At 38.5% G+C, this 17055-nt stretch overlaps 1 protein-coding gene and 1 pseudogene across 3 annotated transcripts in view; one reads left to right on the forward strand and one right to left on the reverse strand.

The window, feature by feature from the left end:
* Positions 1-7783: 7783 nt before the first annotated feature.
* Positions 7784-8221, forward strand: LOC118643575 (annotated as a pseudogene).
* Positions 8222-10573: 2352 nt separating this feature from the next.
* The window catches only part of SLC22A4 (solute carrier family 22 member 4), a 42499-nt gene continuing 36017 nt past the window's right edge, over positions 10574-17055 (reverse strand). The window contains exons 6-8 of one of the 3 annotated variants that reach the window (XM_036281690.1): positions 16626-16808; positions 13440-13575; positions 10574-11007 (exon numbers count right to left, since the gene is read on the reverse strand). In XM_036281690.1, coding sequence (XP_036137583.1) covers positions 10932-11007; positions 13440-13575; positions 16626-16808 — 395 coding nt within the window. In that variant the 3' untranslated portion in view covers positions 10574-10931. The remainder of the gene's footprint in view (positions 11008-13439; positions 13576-16625; positions 16809-17055) is intronic. The other 2 variants (XM_036281688.1, XM_036281689.1) reach the window with 2 other exon arrangements.

The raw sequence follows: 17055 nt of genomic DNA on the forward strand, positions 1-17055 counted from the left end.
GAAGAATATATGTACCCCCATGTTCATAGCAGCACTATTTATAATAGCTAAGATCTGGAAACAGCCCAAGGGTCCACCAGTAGATGAATGGATAAAAAAGCTGTGGTACATATACACAATGGAGTACTATGCAGCTGTAAGAAAGAAAGATCTCTTATCCTTTGAGACGACATGGAGGGACCTGGAAAGTATTATCCTAAGTGAAAGAAGCCAAGCAGAAAAAGACAAATACCACATGATCTCACTTATATACGGAATATAATGAACATAACAGTCTGAGGAATACGTTAGACCCAGACACATGGAAGTAGGGCACAGACTGACATCCTCAGAAGAGGGAGTGGGGGGTTGGGGGGGGTGGGAAGAGATAAACCACAGAACTTATATGCATGTATGCATGACCAATGGACATGGACAACTAAGCCGGGGACGGGGCGGAGGTGGGGTGGGGTGGGGGGTGCCAATGGGGTAAAAAGGTAAAATATCTGTAACAAAAAAATAAATAAATAATTCATTAAAAAATAAAAAAAAATACTTGCATTATGTCACAAGCATTTTATATGTTATTAAAAATAATTCTTAGCCCTCATCAGGTGGCTCAGTTGATTGGAGCATCATCCTGTACAACAAAAGTTTTCGGTTTGATTCCCAGTCAGGGCACATATCTTGATTGTGGGTTTGATGCACCTGGTTGGGGTACATATAGTAGACAATGGATCAATGTTTCTCTCTCACATCTATGTTTCTCTCTCTTTCTCTCTCTCTCTCCCTTCCTCTTTCTCTAAAATCAACAAAAAAACATATCCTCTGGTGAGGATAAAAATAATAATAATAATTCTTAAACATTGTTTTTAAAGGCTGAATAATATTCTTTCATAGGAACACAGCTATTTATTTAACTATTTTCATAATTATTTTTTATGTGGTTAAAAAACACAAAACAGCCCTGGCCAGTTTGGCTCAGCGGTTAGAGCGTCAGCCTGCGGTCCGGAGAGACCCGGGTTCGGTTCCTGCTAAGGGCACGTACTTCGGTTGCAGTTTGTCCCCTGCCCTGGTTGGTCATGCGGGTGGCAGCCACTTGATGTGTCCCTTCACGTCGATGTTTTTCTCTCTATCTCCCTTCCTCTCTCTCCCTCCCTCTCTATCTGTACAAAAGGTGGAAAAATATCCTCGGGTGAGGATAAAAAACAAAACAAAACAAAACAAAACAACAAAAAAAACACACAAAACATTAAATTTTACCATCTTAACCATTTTACCTTTTTTTTTTTTTATCCTCACCTGAGGATATTTTTCTATCTATCTTCAGATAGAGTGGGAAGGAGAGAGATAAACATTGACATGAGAGGGACACATTGAGTGGTTGCCTCCTCCTGCACGACCCCAATCTGCCGGGGACGAACTGCAGCCAAGGTACATGCCCTTGGCCGGAATCGAACCTGTGACTCATTGGTCCTCAGGCCGACGCTCTATTGTTGATCCAAACCAGCCAAGGCCATCTTAACCATTTTAAACGTATAGTTAGTTCAATAGTCTTAAATATATTTACATTGTTGTAAACAGATTTCTAGGAGTTTTTCTTTTTTTTTTTTTTTTATCCTCACCCAAGGACATTTTTCCATTTTTTGTTCAGGTAGAGTGGGAGGGAGAGGGAGGAACAGAGAGAGAGAGAGAAACATCGATGTGAAAGGGACACATCGAGTGGCTGCCACCCACACAACCAACCAGGGCCAAGGACAAACTGCAACCGAGGTACGCGCCCCTAGCGGGAACCGAACCCGGGTCTCTCCGCACCTCAGGCCGACGCTCTAACCGCTGAACCAAACCGGCCAGGGCTAGGACTTTTTCATCTTGTAAAACTGAAACCCACTAAATACTAGTTCCCCCTCCTCCCTTTCCCATCCCACACTTGGTAACCAGCTTTCTACTTTCTGTTTTTATGAATTTGACTATTTTATTTTATTTTTTAAAACTTATCTTTATTGTTGAAAGTATTACAGATGTTCCTCATTTTTTCCCTATTGACCCCCTCCTCCCTGCCCCCCCCCTCCTTCCCCACACTATTGTTTATGTGTCCATTGGTTATGCATATATGCATATAAGTTCTTTGGTCTATCTCTTTCCCCCTCCCCCCTTCCCTTTGAGGTTCATCAGTCTAACAACCAATTTGTATTTCTTAATTCTTTCACCTTTTTTGCTCATCCTCCCAACCCCCTCCCATCTGGCAACCAACAAAAAGTTCTCTGTATCTATGAATCTGTTTCTGTTCTGCTTGTTCATTTTGTTTGTAGATTCAATTATTGATAGATATGTATTTATTGCCATTTTATTGTTCATATTTTTGTTCTTCTTCAAGATTTTGACTGTTTTAGATACCGCATATAAGTAAAATTATACAGTGATACCTCGGTTCTCGAACGCCTCGGATTTCGACCAAATCGGTATTCGACCAGGAGATTCGAGAAACTTTTGTCTTGGAATCCGAACAAATATTTGGAACTCGAACTTCCGAGATGAGCCGAGTTGAGCGGAATGGCGTTCATTCGGCCCAGCGCGCCTTGCTTGCGCCATCAGTGTGAGTGCAGAGAGAGAGTCACGCTTTGTGGAGAGAGTCACGCTTTACACTGAATTTAACCCTTAGACATACTGTACACTTTTATTTCTTGTTGAGACTTATGTTTTTCTACATATTATATACAAATTAGGCCAGTAAATGGGCATTTTCTGGGGCTTGGAACGAATTAATCCAGTTTCCATTATTTCCTATTGGGTTTCATTGCTTCGGTTCTCGAACAATTTGGTTCTCGACCGTCCTCCTGGAACGAATTATGTTCGAGAACCGAGGTATCACTGTAATTGTATTTTTTAATTTTTTGAGGAACCTCCATGGTGTTTTCCATGGTAGCTGCACCATTTTACATTCTCACCAACAGTGCACAGATTCCAGTTTCTCTACATCTTTGCCAACACTTGTGTTTTGTTCTCTTAATAGCAGCCATCCTGTAAGTGTGGAGGGGTATCTCCTTGTGGTTTTGATTTGCATTTCCCTGATGTTTAGTGATGGTGAGCATTGTTTCATATGCTTGCTGGCCATTTATATATCTTCTTTGGAGAATTATCTATTCAAATCCTTTGTCCATGTAAAACCAGGTTGTTTGTTGTTGAGTTGTAAAAGTTTCTTTTCCATTCTGGATAGTAACACTTTGTCAGATATATGAGTTTCAAATATTTTCTCTCATTCCATAGGTTGTCTTTTCACTCTGTTATTTTCTTTATTTTTGTTAATCTTCACCCAAGGATTTTTTTTTCCCATTGATTATTAAAAAGAGTGGAAGATGAGGGAGGGAATAGAGGAGGGAGAGTGACCCGTCCCGCAGGTCGAGCAACGAGGACTCTAGAGGGGGAGTGAGGATGAGGAGGGACAAGAGACACGAGAAATGGAGACAAGACAGGGCTCTGATCAAGTCTCGTTTATTCAGGGGTAATTCACACAATATATAGGGCAAGAAGCACCTGTTGCCAAGCACCATGCTTGCCCGAAGCAATTTCAGAAAATACTACAAAAGGAACAAAAGGTCAGCAAAGACTGGCTTCTTGAGTAAATGGTTACTTAAAGAAATGCAAAATGCAGCAATATCCTGCCTTGGGGCAGGTGATGCCAGAGCAGATTTTAGCAAAATTGATGCCATGCAAAAAGTCTCCCACAGGAGAGAGAGAGATTGGTTGCCTCCCGCACACGCCCCTACAGGGGCTTGGGAATCAAACCTGCAACCCAAATACCTGCCCTTGACAGGGAATTGAACCCGAGACCCTTCAGTGTGTAGGCTGACATTCTAATCACTGGGCCACACCTGCCAGGAAATTTACTCTGTTGTTTTCTTTGACACTCAGAAATTTTTAAGTTTGATGTACTCTTATTTGTCTATATTTGCCAGTGCTTTTGGTGCCATATCCAGGAAGTCGTCAAACTCAATGTTCTGAAGCGTTTCTTCTCAGAGTTTTATAGTTTTAGGCTTTGCATTTAAGTCTTTACTTTTTTAGTTAATTTTTATACATGATATAAGGTATGGTCTAAATTCATTCCTTTGTATGTGCATATCCAGTTTTAACAAAACCAATTGTTGAAGAGACTGTCCTTTCCTCATTGTGTAGTTTTGGCACCCTTGTTGATAATCATTAGATGATATATGTCCAGGTTAATTTCAGGGTTCTTTATTCTGTTCTGTTGGTCTCTATATCTCTCTTTGTGCTACTACCACATTGTCTTGATTACGGTTGCTTTATAGTATGTTTTAAAATTGTAAAGTGTGAGGCTTCCAACTTTGTTCTTCTTTTTAAAGATTGTTTTGGCTATTTGGGGTCCCTTGAGAGTTCATATGAATTTTAGGATGTTTTTTCCCTAGTTCTGCATAAATTTCATTGGAATTTTGGTAGAGATTGCATCAAATCTGTAGGTCGCGCTAATTAGCATGGACATTTTTAATGACATTTGAGTCTTTCAATCCCTGAGTATGGGATGTCTTTCCATTTATTTATATCTTCTTTGATTTCTTTTAGCAATGTTTTGTACTTTCACCTCTTTTTTTAATCCATCCTTAGTTTTTTAAGATTGCAAATAATTATGTGGTAAACATCTATGTGCATAAATATTTTATATAGCTCTGATTATTTCCTAGTTGTAGTTAATATCTCAAAAAAACCCCCAGCATTTTGAGGCTCTGAAAACCCTTTGCCAAATTGTTTTCTAGAAAATAAAACAATTTACATTCCCACTAGAAAAATATGAGAGTGCATTTAATCATACTCTCATCAATATCGAGTACTGTCATTTTATAATCTTTGCAATGTGTTAGGTAAAAAATGGCATCACATTGTCAATTTAATTAGTATTCTTTTGGTTATTGTGAAGCAGAACACTTTTTTTGTATGTTTATTGACCAATGTTTTCTTGTTTGAAAACTAGTAATTACTTTTGCTCCTTTAACTATAATAATAAAAATAATCATACATTAATTCAATTTTTTCAACAAATATTTATTGAGCATCTACTAGGTGCCAACCACTGTTCTAACTACTGAGGATATAGAAATGGTCCTTATGGAATGTAACAAAGCACTTTGATGAGGAAGGAGAACAATAAACAAAATGAAAAAGCAAATAGTTAGGATGTCAGAGGGTAATAAGAACTATGGAGAAAAATGAAGCAGGGACAGGTAAGGTTAGGACAGAGAGTTAACAGGATACAAATTAAAATAGAGTGGTCAGCCTTGGCTGGTTTGGCTATGAAGTTAGAAAGTCCACCTTTGGATCAAAGTGTCTCAGGTTCAATTCTGGTCAAGGGCATGTACCGGGGCTGCAGGTTTGATCCCTGGCCCTGGTCTGGGTCATGCAGGAGGCAACCAATCGATGTGTCTCTCTCACATCAATGTTTCTCTCTCTCTCTCTCTCTCTCTCTCTCTCTCTCTCTCTCTCTCTCTCTCTCTCTCAAAATCAATGGGAAAAGATCCCTGGTGAGAATTAACAACAACAAAAATAGAGTAATCAGGTAAGGATTTATTAAGCAGGTGACATGGGAGCAAAGACATAAAGGAAGTAAAAGAGCAAGCTATGTAGATACCTGGGAAGAGCATTCCAGTAAGAGGGAACTTGCAGAAGAATGTCTAGAATGTTCAAAGAAGAGTGAGGCCTGGGTAGCTGGAATAAAGAAAGTAATGGAGCCCGGCCTCATGTGGCTCAGTTGGTTGAGCAATGTCCCATGTGCCAGGAGCTTGTGGGTTCTATTCCCAGTCAGGGCACATGCCAGGGTTGTGGGCTTGATCCCGGGTATGGGGTGTGCAGGAGGCAGCTGATCAATGTTTCTATCTCTCTCTTCCTCTCCCTGAAATCAACAAAATTAAAAAAGAAAAGAAAGCACTAGAGAGAGTAATAGGAGATGAAGTCAGAAAGGAGGACCCTATAAACTAGGTGAGAATTCATTCTTCCCAGGCAGAATCATGGCATGACTCGATTCAAGTCTTAATAAAATGGAGTCATTTCTTCACTTAGGTTTTATACATTTATTATTAAGATTGTTTCTAGGTATTTTATGTTTTTATGATTATACTTTTTTGTAGTATATTTTCTAGCTGGCTATTTCTAGTGCCTAAAAAGTGAATAATTTTTATATGCCTCCACTTAAGGTGAACCTATTAAGTTTAAGAATTTTTATTTAATTCTCTTGAATTTAAAAAATAGAATATCATTATATGCCCCTCAATATTGATACTTTTATTTTCTACCAGTTTAACTTATCTACATTTTATGCTATAACTACAGATACTAAAACTTTCTAAAAAATGTTGAAAAGGTGCTAAAAACATGTATCCACAAAATTTGTTTTAAGGGGATGCCTCTAGTGTTTTACTCTAACATACAGTGTAATATTTGCTGTCAGTCTGAGATTGATATTCATAAGCAAGTTCAGAAACTTGCTTTGTAGACCTAACTTTAAAAGTAGTTTTTAAAAATCAGGAATATATCTAGAATTTAACTAAAAATTAATTGACTTGGTCTTTGAACTACCAAAGACATAATCAACTGGGTACTTGTTGCCTTTTTATAAGCAGATTTTTAAAAAGTCATCTCTTCCTATTATAAAATATAAAGCACCCATACAAATAGCAATAAAAGGTAATTATCACATCCTTACTTTTTTGTATTTAGAAAAAGTTTTAAGAGTGTTTTATATTTAAGTGTTTAAATATTCAAATATTTATGTATCAAACAACATTTTTACCAAGGTAGAGTTATAAAGTATTTTTTTAAAAATATCTATATTGAGCCCAGCCAGTGTGGCTCAGTGGTTAAGCATTGACCCATGCACTGAAGGTCACTGGTTCAATTCCTAGTCAGAGCACATGCCCAGATTGTGGGCCAAATTCCCAGTAGGGGACATGCAGGAGGCGCCTAATCAATGTTCTCTCTCATTGATGTTTCTCTCTCTCTCTCCCTCTCCCTTCCTCTCTAAAATCAATAAAGAAAAAATATATATTTTAGAGAGGAAGGGGGAGGAAGGGAGAGAGAGAGATAGAAACATCAATGAGAGAGCACATCAATTGGCTGCCTCCTGCACGCCCCCTACCAGGGATTGAGCCTGCAACCGGGTTTGTGCCCTGACTGAGAATTGAACCAGCAACCTTTCGGTGCATGGGACAACGCCCAACCAACTGAGCCACACCAGCCAGGGCTAAAGTATTTTCATTAAAATATTTACCAAGAGATAAGCAGGGCAAGGTCCCTGGCATCCCAGAAGCTAATAGTCATGGGGATGGGGATGGGGAATAAGAAGATAGAGCCCAAAAGACTGAGGGTAACAAGTACCAGAAGAGCACAGCAGAGTGAATGAATGGTCACTGCTGGTGGGAACGAATTTCACGGAGAGCTTCTTGGGAGTCAGCATGACCTCCTCTCTGTGGTACAGGCTGCATCAGTGGGGGAGATAAAAGCACTAGCTGGATAAAGCTGCTCACCTGTATCCCCAGTGACCAAGCATAAGCTATTCTAAGATATTCTAGTGGATTTCACACATAACATTCAAAATGTAGAAGCAATCAGTAGGATATAAAATATGTGTTAGAAATATGGCAGTATAGAGAACAAATTCTGAGCTAACCAGAAAAGTTCTAAAAAAGGATTTCAAAATAAGGAGTATATCAAGATGTTACATCAAAGGTTCCTTTGAAAAATGTTTAGACAGGCAAAGGTTGCTCTGCAGCATAATTTAATCCTTGGAGGAGCTGTAGTTGTCACAATCTACAAGATGGGTTTTCCCGAGACTGCCAGAACTCATCAAATTGAGTCTGCTCCAACCACCTCTGCAGTTGAAGGATTTAAGGCAAATCTTGTCTTTAAGGAGATTGAGAAGAAGCTTGAAGAGGAAGGGGAATAGTCTGTGAAGAAAATTGGAGGTATTTTTGCCTACAAGGTGAAGAATGGCCCTGGGGGCAAAGAAGCCACCTGGGTGGTGGATGTGATGAATGGCAAAGGATCAGTGCTTCCTAACTCAGATAAGAAGGCTGACTGCACAATCACAATGGCTGACTCGGGCTTGATGGCTTTAATGATTGGTAAAATGAATCCTCAGTCGGCCTTCTTTCAAGGCAAATTGAAAATCACTGGCAATATGAGTCTGGCTGTGAAGTTACAAAACCTTCAACTCCAGCTGGGCAAAGCTAAACTGTGAAGTTCCTGTGCCTACCTTTGAGAATCAACATAAGACTTAACAGATATATATTCATATATTTCACTGTCAGAACTTAGACTGAAACCATGCACTGGCAAATAGCATGAGATCTGTTTTTAAATGGGTGTGACCAGTCCTGTTTTTCCTAAGCTCTGGGTGAATAGAGCCTTGTGGTATACTACTGCTTTGCTGAATTGCATACAACTGTGCATTACAAAGTTAATATGGTAATTGTGGTTTTGGGTAAAATTGAGTTTCAGAATAAAATTAGGAACAGCAAAATCTAAAAACGATGTAAACAAAAGCTCTCATTTTGCTTATGAAGTATATTTAAGGATTATTCTACTGAAGATTCAATTTAAGTTTTCCTTGGGAGAACTAGGGGGGAAACAAAATACCAGAAGCTGGCCAGTAATTAATGTTTTGTACTTAATAACCTTAATCTATTTTTCAATGATGGTTCTTAAAATTCTGTACTGGGATTTAAAATTTTTTTAATTTTGCATTTTGTGCCATCAGAATGGTATTTTCTTCCTAAATCTAAATAAAAGAAGTATGATCAGAGCTTGGAGGAAAACTTTATTGCTGAACACAAGCCTATATTTAAAATAAAAAGATTTTTAAATTAGTTTCATTCTTGAAAAAAATCAGTTTTAAATAATTTTAACGATAAATTTGCTTTGAGATACACACTTTAAAAATTATAATCTCTTATTAATTCAAGTTTATAAAGCTCTCAGTCCTTTGTTATAATTTTCCTTTTCATATATTTAGTTTAATTAATTATTCACATTTACCTTTCTCCCTAGTTTTTCTTTCTTTTTAAAAAATTGTCTCTAATGCTAATGTTATTTCTTATAATTCAGTAAGATATGGGGTAAAATAATGCTTTTAGGAGAATGTTTAATAAAAATTTAAAATAGCTTAAAAAAAAAGAATGTTTAGACAGTGAAAGTTGAATTTGGGGATAATTATTTTCAGGAGATGATGCCACCAAGCAACATATTAAAAACCCGTGGCTGCCTATTTCCGTGCACACACCGTGGCCCTGGAAATGTTCAAAGGTCATTCTCAGAGACATGCTGCCCCAAGTCTTCACGAATAACTTCTTCATAAGTTATCATCTCAGCCTAAAGCATGGTACAACATAGAGTTGACATTTATTTTTTGAGCTTATGGTAGCTTTTATCTTTTACGCTGCTCATTCATGGAACAGAGGTTCTGCCATTGCTGATCAGACGCACCGCTGGTGGGGAAGAATACAGCTGCACACCGTGCTTAGGAAGGTGTATTAATGGAAAGAACTATGTTAAAAGGCTCTCTAGATGGTTAACTTGGACAGCTTTCTTCCTGGGTGCTGAACCCTCTGGGCTGTGGGGCATACAACCCATTTCTACCAATCTGTTTTGTGGTTTTCCTGATTCTCTGTTACCAGTAAAATATCTCTTAAGCCAGTCTTAGGAAACAGAAGGCGTAGTCATGTGCTCAGAGAGAGGACTACAAAGGTGGATCTTTCAATAGGCTGTGAGCTATAGCTCTGACATTGTAGCTAGGAACTGCACTGGTTCACTTCTTTTTTAATTTTTTTAAATTAATTTATTTTTGTTACAGATGTTTCTCCTTTTTCCCCCATTGACACCCTCCTCCCCATCTTTCCCTGTCCCACCCTCAGCTTTGTTGTCCATGTCCATCAGTTATGCGTACATGCATGTAAGTTCTGTGGCTTATCTCCCCCCAACCCCCTCTTCTGAGGATTGTCAGTCTCTGGGTCTACCCTGTTCCTCAGACTGTTATGTTCACTGTATTCCACAAATAAGTGAGATCATGTGATATTTGTCTTTCTCTACTTGGCTTGTTTCGCTTAGGATAATACTTTCCAGGTCCCTTCATGTCGTCTCAAAGGATAAGAGATCCTTCTTTCTTACAGCTGCATAATAGTCCATTGTGTATATGTACCACTGCTTTTTTATCCATTTGTCTACTGGACACTCGGGCTGTTTCCAGATCTTAGCTACTGTAAATAGTGCTGCTATGAACATGGGGGTACATATATTCTTTCTGATTGGTGTTTCAGGCTTCTTAGGGTATATTCCTAGAAGTGTGATCACTGGGTCAAATGGCAGTTCACTTTAATTTCCCTTCTTAAAGACCGACAGGCCACAGGAGCCAGGCTACTTGATCTCTTGCAAAACGCTCTTAACATCTGCCATTAATTCCTCTCAAAGGGTTGTATAAAATTTTCTGTCTAGGAATGCTGCCTAGTCATCTGATTATAGCAATAGATGAGTTCACGGCAGAAACGACTATAATTTTGAATGTGGTGGTTCATTTATATATATACACACACACACTGTTGTCACCTGACAGTTGGGTGAATACAATGACATTCTTTTTATTTGGGATAGCAGTTGTATGTTTGGAAATGAGTGTTAATTTTTATGTGAACTGACCAATCCTTAACCAATACATTATCAAACAATCTTACAAACCCATTTCACTGAATTAATTAGTAAGGAGGACTCTATAGAAATGGTTAGTTTTTAAAACATAAGGAGATTATCTGGAAGAGCGGTCCAGCATTTGCTCTATGACAAGCACTTCTCAGCAGCAGGGCCCGTCAATAGTCAGTCCACTTAATCAGGGAAGGCTCTGGTTTCTTCAGAGTCGTATGCATCTGTTCTTCAGTTCACCAGGTGGGGTAGACATTTTATCAGAATGAAGTTATTAGAACTTTGGGATTTTCTTCATTGTCCATTGAATCTCTTGTTTTTTTCCCAAACCTGAACCTGAAAATAAGATGGGTGCCAAAGAAAATGAAATATCCACGACTCTCTTATTCAAAATTCTAAACTGACACTGAAAAACATTTCTGCAGTCAATGAACAAGTAATTATTGCAACTCTAATAAGAACCTCAGAGGTCTAGAACTAATATTTTATTATTTTGAATATTTGGAGTCACTTTCTTAATAAACAAAACCCAGAATTTACACTCTTAGTTTCCCCAAGGAAAGGCTAGATTGGTAAGAATGAAGTTTTTGGCGAGTTAAAGTAGATATTAAAGTGGTTGTATCATTACAAGAAAACAGCTTATGCCCTGGCCGGTTTCGCTCAGCGGTTAGAGCATCGGCCTGTGGTCCAGAGAGACCGGGGTTCGGTTTCCGCTAAAGGGCATGTACCTCGGTTGCAGTTTGTCCCTGGCCCTGGTTGGGTCAGGGCTGTGTGGGAGGCGGCCACTCAATGTGTCTCTTTCGCATCGATGTTTCTCTCTCTCTCTCTCTCTCTCTCTCTCCCTCCCACTCTGTCTGTACAAAAAATGGAAAAATGTCCTCGGATGAGGATTAAAAAAAAAAAAAAAAATAGGCACCTTTGGCTGTACGTGTTCTGGCAGAGATCAGAGTTCATTCACATGACTACCTTTATTATGGCCAGGCACTAAAAACACGTGATAACCTTACAATAGCCATAGGAACTATCCCCACATAACTGATGTGAATATTGAAGTTTAGTAAAAATTAAGTTTACCCCCAAATTTAATTTCCCCAACTTTATGCAGTAGAGGTGGGGTTTGAAGCCAGGCAGTTTTATTCTAGAATCTAAATTTCTCCCACCATACCACTTATCTTTGAACTGTTTGCCAGTTTGTGATATCGAAGAAAGATATTTGATTTTGTCCCCATTCCCAATATAGAGCTCTTAAATCTCTTGTCATTTCCTGAGAGATAGGGGTAATAGGAGTGTCTTGTCTTTTGTTCAACTCTTGGCTGAGCCCTGCTAGATAACTTCAGGATGGGAACTGGTCACCAGAAAAACCAAGCCTTAATTAGAAGACTGGAACTTTCACCTCATCCCCTCACCTTCGTGGAGGGAGGAAGGGCTGGAGATTGAATTGGTACCTGACCATGCCTCCATAAAACCTGCTACACACTGGGGTTCGGAGGGCCTCTGAATTGGTGGGCACGCCCATGTGCCAGGTTGGTGGCACTCCCCCACTCCACAGGGACAGAAGGAGCTCCTGAACTCTGGACCCTTCTGGACCTCACCCTGTGTACCTCTTCATCTGGCAGTTCACTTGTATCCTTTATGATAAACCAGTAATAGTAAGGAAAGTGTTTTCCTGAATTCTAGCAAATCACCAGTCGTCACTCAGGAGGGGTTGTGGAAACACCCATCTTCATAGCCGAGTTGGACAGAAGTGTGAATCACCGGGGGACCTGACACCTGTGGCTGGCATCTGAAGTAAGGGCAGTCTTGGGAGATTGAACCCTTAAACCTGTGGAGCCTGATGCAAACTCCAGGTAGTTAGTGTAAGAACTGAGTTAAACTATAGGCCAGTAGCTGTCAGAATTGGTTGGTATCAGGAGGAAAAATCCTCATAAGCTCTTAGGCCAAAAAAATTATACTGAATTATTTTATTTCATATATTTTTAATTAATGTGGATGAGTATTTTTCATTTATCTATATATCTATCTACATATCTACCACTGAAATGTTCTTTTCTGTAAACTACAGAAGGTCATGGCCTTTGCTAGTTTTCCTACTGATTTGTTTGTCTTTTTCCCTACTAATCACCATGAGCTTTTAGAATATTAGGTATACCAGCCCTGGGTTTATATTGTGTATTGTAAATATTTTCCTCCTGGCTTGTTGACCTTTGCCTTTATTTATGGTTTCTTTTTTTCTGTGCCAACAATTTCTAAAGTTGCATAATTAGATATATCAGTCTTTTCCTTTATGGCTCTTTGTTTTTCATATTATGCTAAGAAAGGCCTTCTTGCAAGTTATAAAATTACTTATGTTTTCTTCTGGTACATTTATAATTTTACATTTTTTAGGCCTCAATTTTTAATCTTACTGGAATTTATATGGATGCATTTTGAAGTAGGATTCAAGTTTTTATGTATCCAAAATGGCTAGTTGAATGTTCTAATATCTTTTACTGAATAATCTAACTTTTCCTCACTGCTTTTTAATTGCTATTTTATCATATACTGAACTCTGATATTTCCTTGGGTTTAATTCTGAACTCTATTCCAGTGATTTCTATTCCCATACCATTAGCATCATTGTTTTTACTACCACTGCATAATAATATACTTTATTATATGAGAGAGCTACTTTCCACTTATTCCTCTTATTTTTGAGAAACTTCCTAGCTATTCTTGCATGTTTATTCTTTCTGCAGAATTTTGATATCATTTTTTAAAGTTCCACTTACCATTTCACTTTCTGCATCTCCTCTAAGGTCTCCGGTAGAGTCATTCCAAAACTTTCAGGGAAAAACAGAGTGATGATTCCAATCAGGACGGTCAGGCTGCCCATGACCATGTAGGGCAGGACTCTGTTGTAAGCACCTGTAAGGCATGGGACACCAATTAGAAAGAGGGATTCTCCAGAAGCTCTCGAGAATCATTTTGTAAAGGTGGCAAACAGTATTTGACAGCAGTTCTAAATCAGAACATTTTCAGAAGTTAAAATGTATGCAAAATATACCATTTGTTTTTGGTTTATGCCATTGCCTCTGCATTGCCACAATCATTTACCTACTTAATTCTGCATTATCAGAAGGTCTTTCGTGTCAACTGGTATTCTCTAAGCGACCATATAATCACGTGGGACAGATCTTCCTTTGATAGAAATCCTTGCCTAGCAAAGTTCTCCTTCGAAGGTGGAGGGAATTGGACACGGGGGAATGGGAAGGTATCAAAGAGAAAGAGGTTGACCAGGATGTCTCAGGGACAGGTACTGGCCATCATGACTGGTGTGACCTTTGCTTTGGCCCAAACCAGTAGGATGAGGTGGAAAGCTAGGTCCACAGAATCATGAGACTCTAAAAAAAATCTAAGCAATATGTTCCATCCAATTTAAATCAATAAATGCCAGGCACCAGGAAAGCAGTGCTTTGGGTTTTTTTTGCAGCATTTATAAGTCTTGGTTTTATTTATTATTAGAAGAATCATTCCACCTCTTCTTTGTACAGTGTCACTCAGGAGAATAATAGGTCCTTATTTTGCTTCCCATCTGCATAGAGATTACAGAGGAATAACACACACAAGAATTTCATTTGACAAAAAAACCCCATTAATCTCGAAACTTTTCTGGGGCCTATGTGTCACTAACAGGAGTAGCGACTGAAATAGAAAGCTCTGTCTCAGACTTCTCCGTTTTTCATGTATCAGTGGTCCACTGTTAGACTGTATCAGCATGATTTGAAAGTACAGTTGTCCCTCACCACTTCACGCTTCGACTTTTGTGGCTTCACTCTATCACGGTCTTTTTAAATATATTCATTAAAAAGTTGATCAAGACAGTGAAAATGATACAGCGTGTGCTCAGTTGTCTGAGTCAATTATACACCCCTGCATTGCAAATTAAAATTAAATTATTGTACGTATGGACTGTAGGCCTATGTATTCGAGCACCCCAGGGATCCTTCAATGCCAGGTGCAACCGCTAGAGTCTGGAACGGATTAACCGCGATAAACGAGGGACGACTGTATAGGGAAGAACAAAGTGGAAACAACACCATTTCACATAATACTGTGCTTTCTTGGGTGTTATTTAGGGCAGCTGTGCAGAGGATGTTTAAGATAGGAAAGAGTTTCTCTGTGAGGATCGAATGTACCTTTCTCAAGAATTCATATATTCTTTGGGGATGTGTATGTGTGTGTGTTCGAACTAGTAGGTAACCAGTGGAGGACCAAGAGGAATAAGGAGGTGTATTTATATCTCTTATCAGTAGAGTCCTTAATGAAGATTAGGCTTGGAGTGCCAGATCTTGCATCCACTGAACATCCCACTAAAGGCCCTTGGGGTGGTATTTCCTTTTGATAAATTTGACTATATAAAAATTAAAATTTCCTGCATTGCAAAATATATCATAAAGTCAAAATGTAAATTATAAACTAGGCAAAATATTTACAACATATATACAAAGGGCTAATTTTTTTTAATCACAAAGACCTCTCACAAATAAAAGATAAAATGTTGCCCAGCCGGTGTGGCTCAGTGGATTGAGCATCGTCCCATAGAATGAGAGGTCCTGGTTCAATTCCTGATCAGAGCACATGCCTGGGGATCAGACACATGCCTGGGGTTCAGGGCACATGCCTGGGGATCAGGCACATGCCTGGGGTTCAGGGCACATGCCTGGGTTGCGGGCTCGATCCCCAGTAGGGGGCATGCAGGAGGCAGCCAATCCATGTTTCTCACATTGATGTTTCTATCTCTTTCTCCTTTCTTCTCTCTCTGAAAAATCAATAAAAAACATATTTTTAAAAAAGATAAAATGTTGAAAAAACCATTAGAAAGTTGGGCAAAAGACATGAACAGTTAGGTCACTGAAAAATAAATAGAATGTTAAATATATATAAAAAATACTCAACCTCATTATAATTAAAGAAATGAAAATGAAAGCAACAACGATATCCAGTTTTCACATAACAGATTATCAATGATTAAAAACTGGATAATTTTCATTGCTGGTGAGGATATGGAGAAACAGGCATGCTCATGTACTGATAGTTAGATTGTAAATGGGTGCAATATTTAGAGGTCAATCTGGCAATAGGTCAATCTGGCAATATCTATAACATTTTTATTTATTTATTTATTTATTTATTTATTTATTTATTTATTTATTTATTTATTTATTTATTTTTATCCTCACCTGAGGACATTTTTCCATTTTTTGTACAGACAGAGTGGGAGGGAGAGAGAGAAACATCGATGTGAAAGGGACACATCGAGTGGCTGCCACCCGCACGACCAACCAGGGTCAGGGACAAACTGCAACCAAGGTACATGCCCTTAGCGGGAACCGAACCCGGGTCTCTCCGGACCGCAGGTGGGCGCTCTAACCGCTGAGCCAAACCGGCCAGGGCTTTATAACATTTTTAAATTGCTCAAGAAACCCACGAATCCAAATATACACAATCAAACAAATAAAGGGTGTAGGACATAGGGAAATGTTCATTGTAGTATTATTTGTAATAACAAAAACCTGGACATGGCCTAAATGTTCATCCATTAAACCTAGTTAAATAAATTATGTATATACATACATTGGAAGACTAGCTACTAACTAAAAAGGTTAGAGAAATATATATACCAATAAAGATAGTCTGATACAATATTAAGTTTAAAAAGTTGTGAAACTATATATATAATTTTGTTTGTGTGTTTAAAAAAATATACATATATATATAATAAAGCAAAATATGTGTAGGGCTATTCATCAAACTGTTAATATTAATTACTTTTAGGGCTGTGATTTGGAGAGCTGAGAGAGAATAAATAAACTTATACTTTTTTTCAGTACTTTCTATGCTGTTTGAATTTTCACAATGAAAATATATTACTTTTATATTTTAAAAAAAGAACAAAATGATACGATGTATCTCACCAAGGTACACGAAGTAGGGCGCTATGATGCTGCCCACTCTGGAGGCCATGGATGTGACCCCCACAGCCATGTTTCTGACCAGGGTTGGATAGAGCTCTGCGGTGAAGACGTACAGCATGGAGAAAGCAGAGGTGATCCCGAACTTTCCTAGCATCACCATACCAATGGACAAGAAGTTGTATTCTGGAAAAGAGACGCAGTACAAACAGGGGTGCTTTTAGAAGAGATATGTTCTCAACTCACTTGCGTTTATTGTCCTCTTTGCTTGAATGAGCATGCTTTTTACAATGTAAAGATATTCCCCAAATAACACTTTCTCTTAAAATGTCATAATAATTGACATGGACAAAGATGAAGAGTGAGGGATTGCTTTGTGCTTTGCTGTACTGTTATTCTAGATAATTTACGCACTCAGTGACCTTTGTCCACT

Source organism: Molossus molossus, unplaced genomic scaffold (assembly GCF_014108415.1).
Source record: "Molossus molossus isolate mMolMol1 unplaced genomic scaffold, mMolMol1.p scaffold_m16_p_4, whole genome shotgun sequence".
Taxonomy (NCBI): Eukaryota; Metazoa; Chordata; class Mammalia; order Chiroptera; family Molossidae; genus Molossus; species Molossus molossus.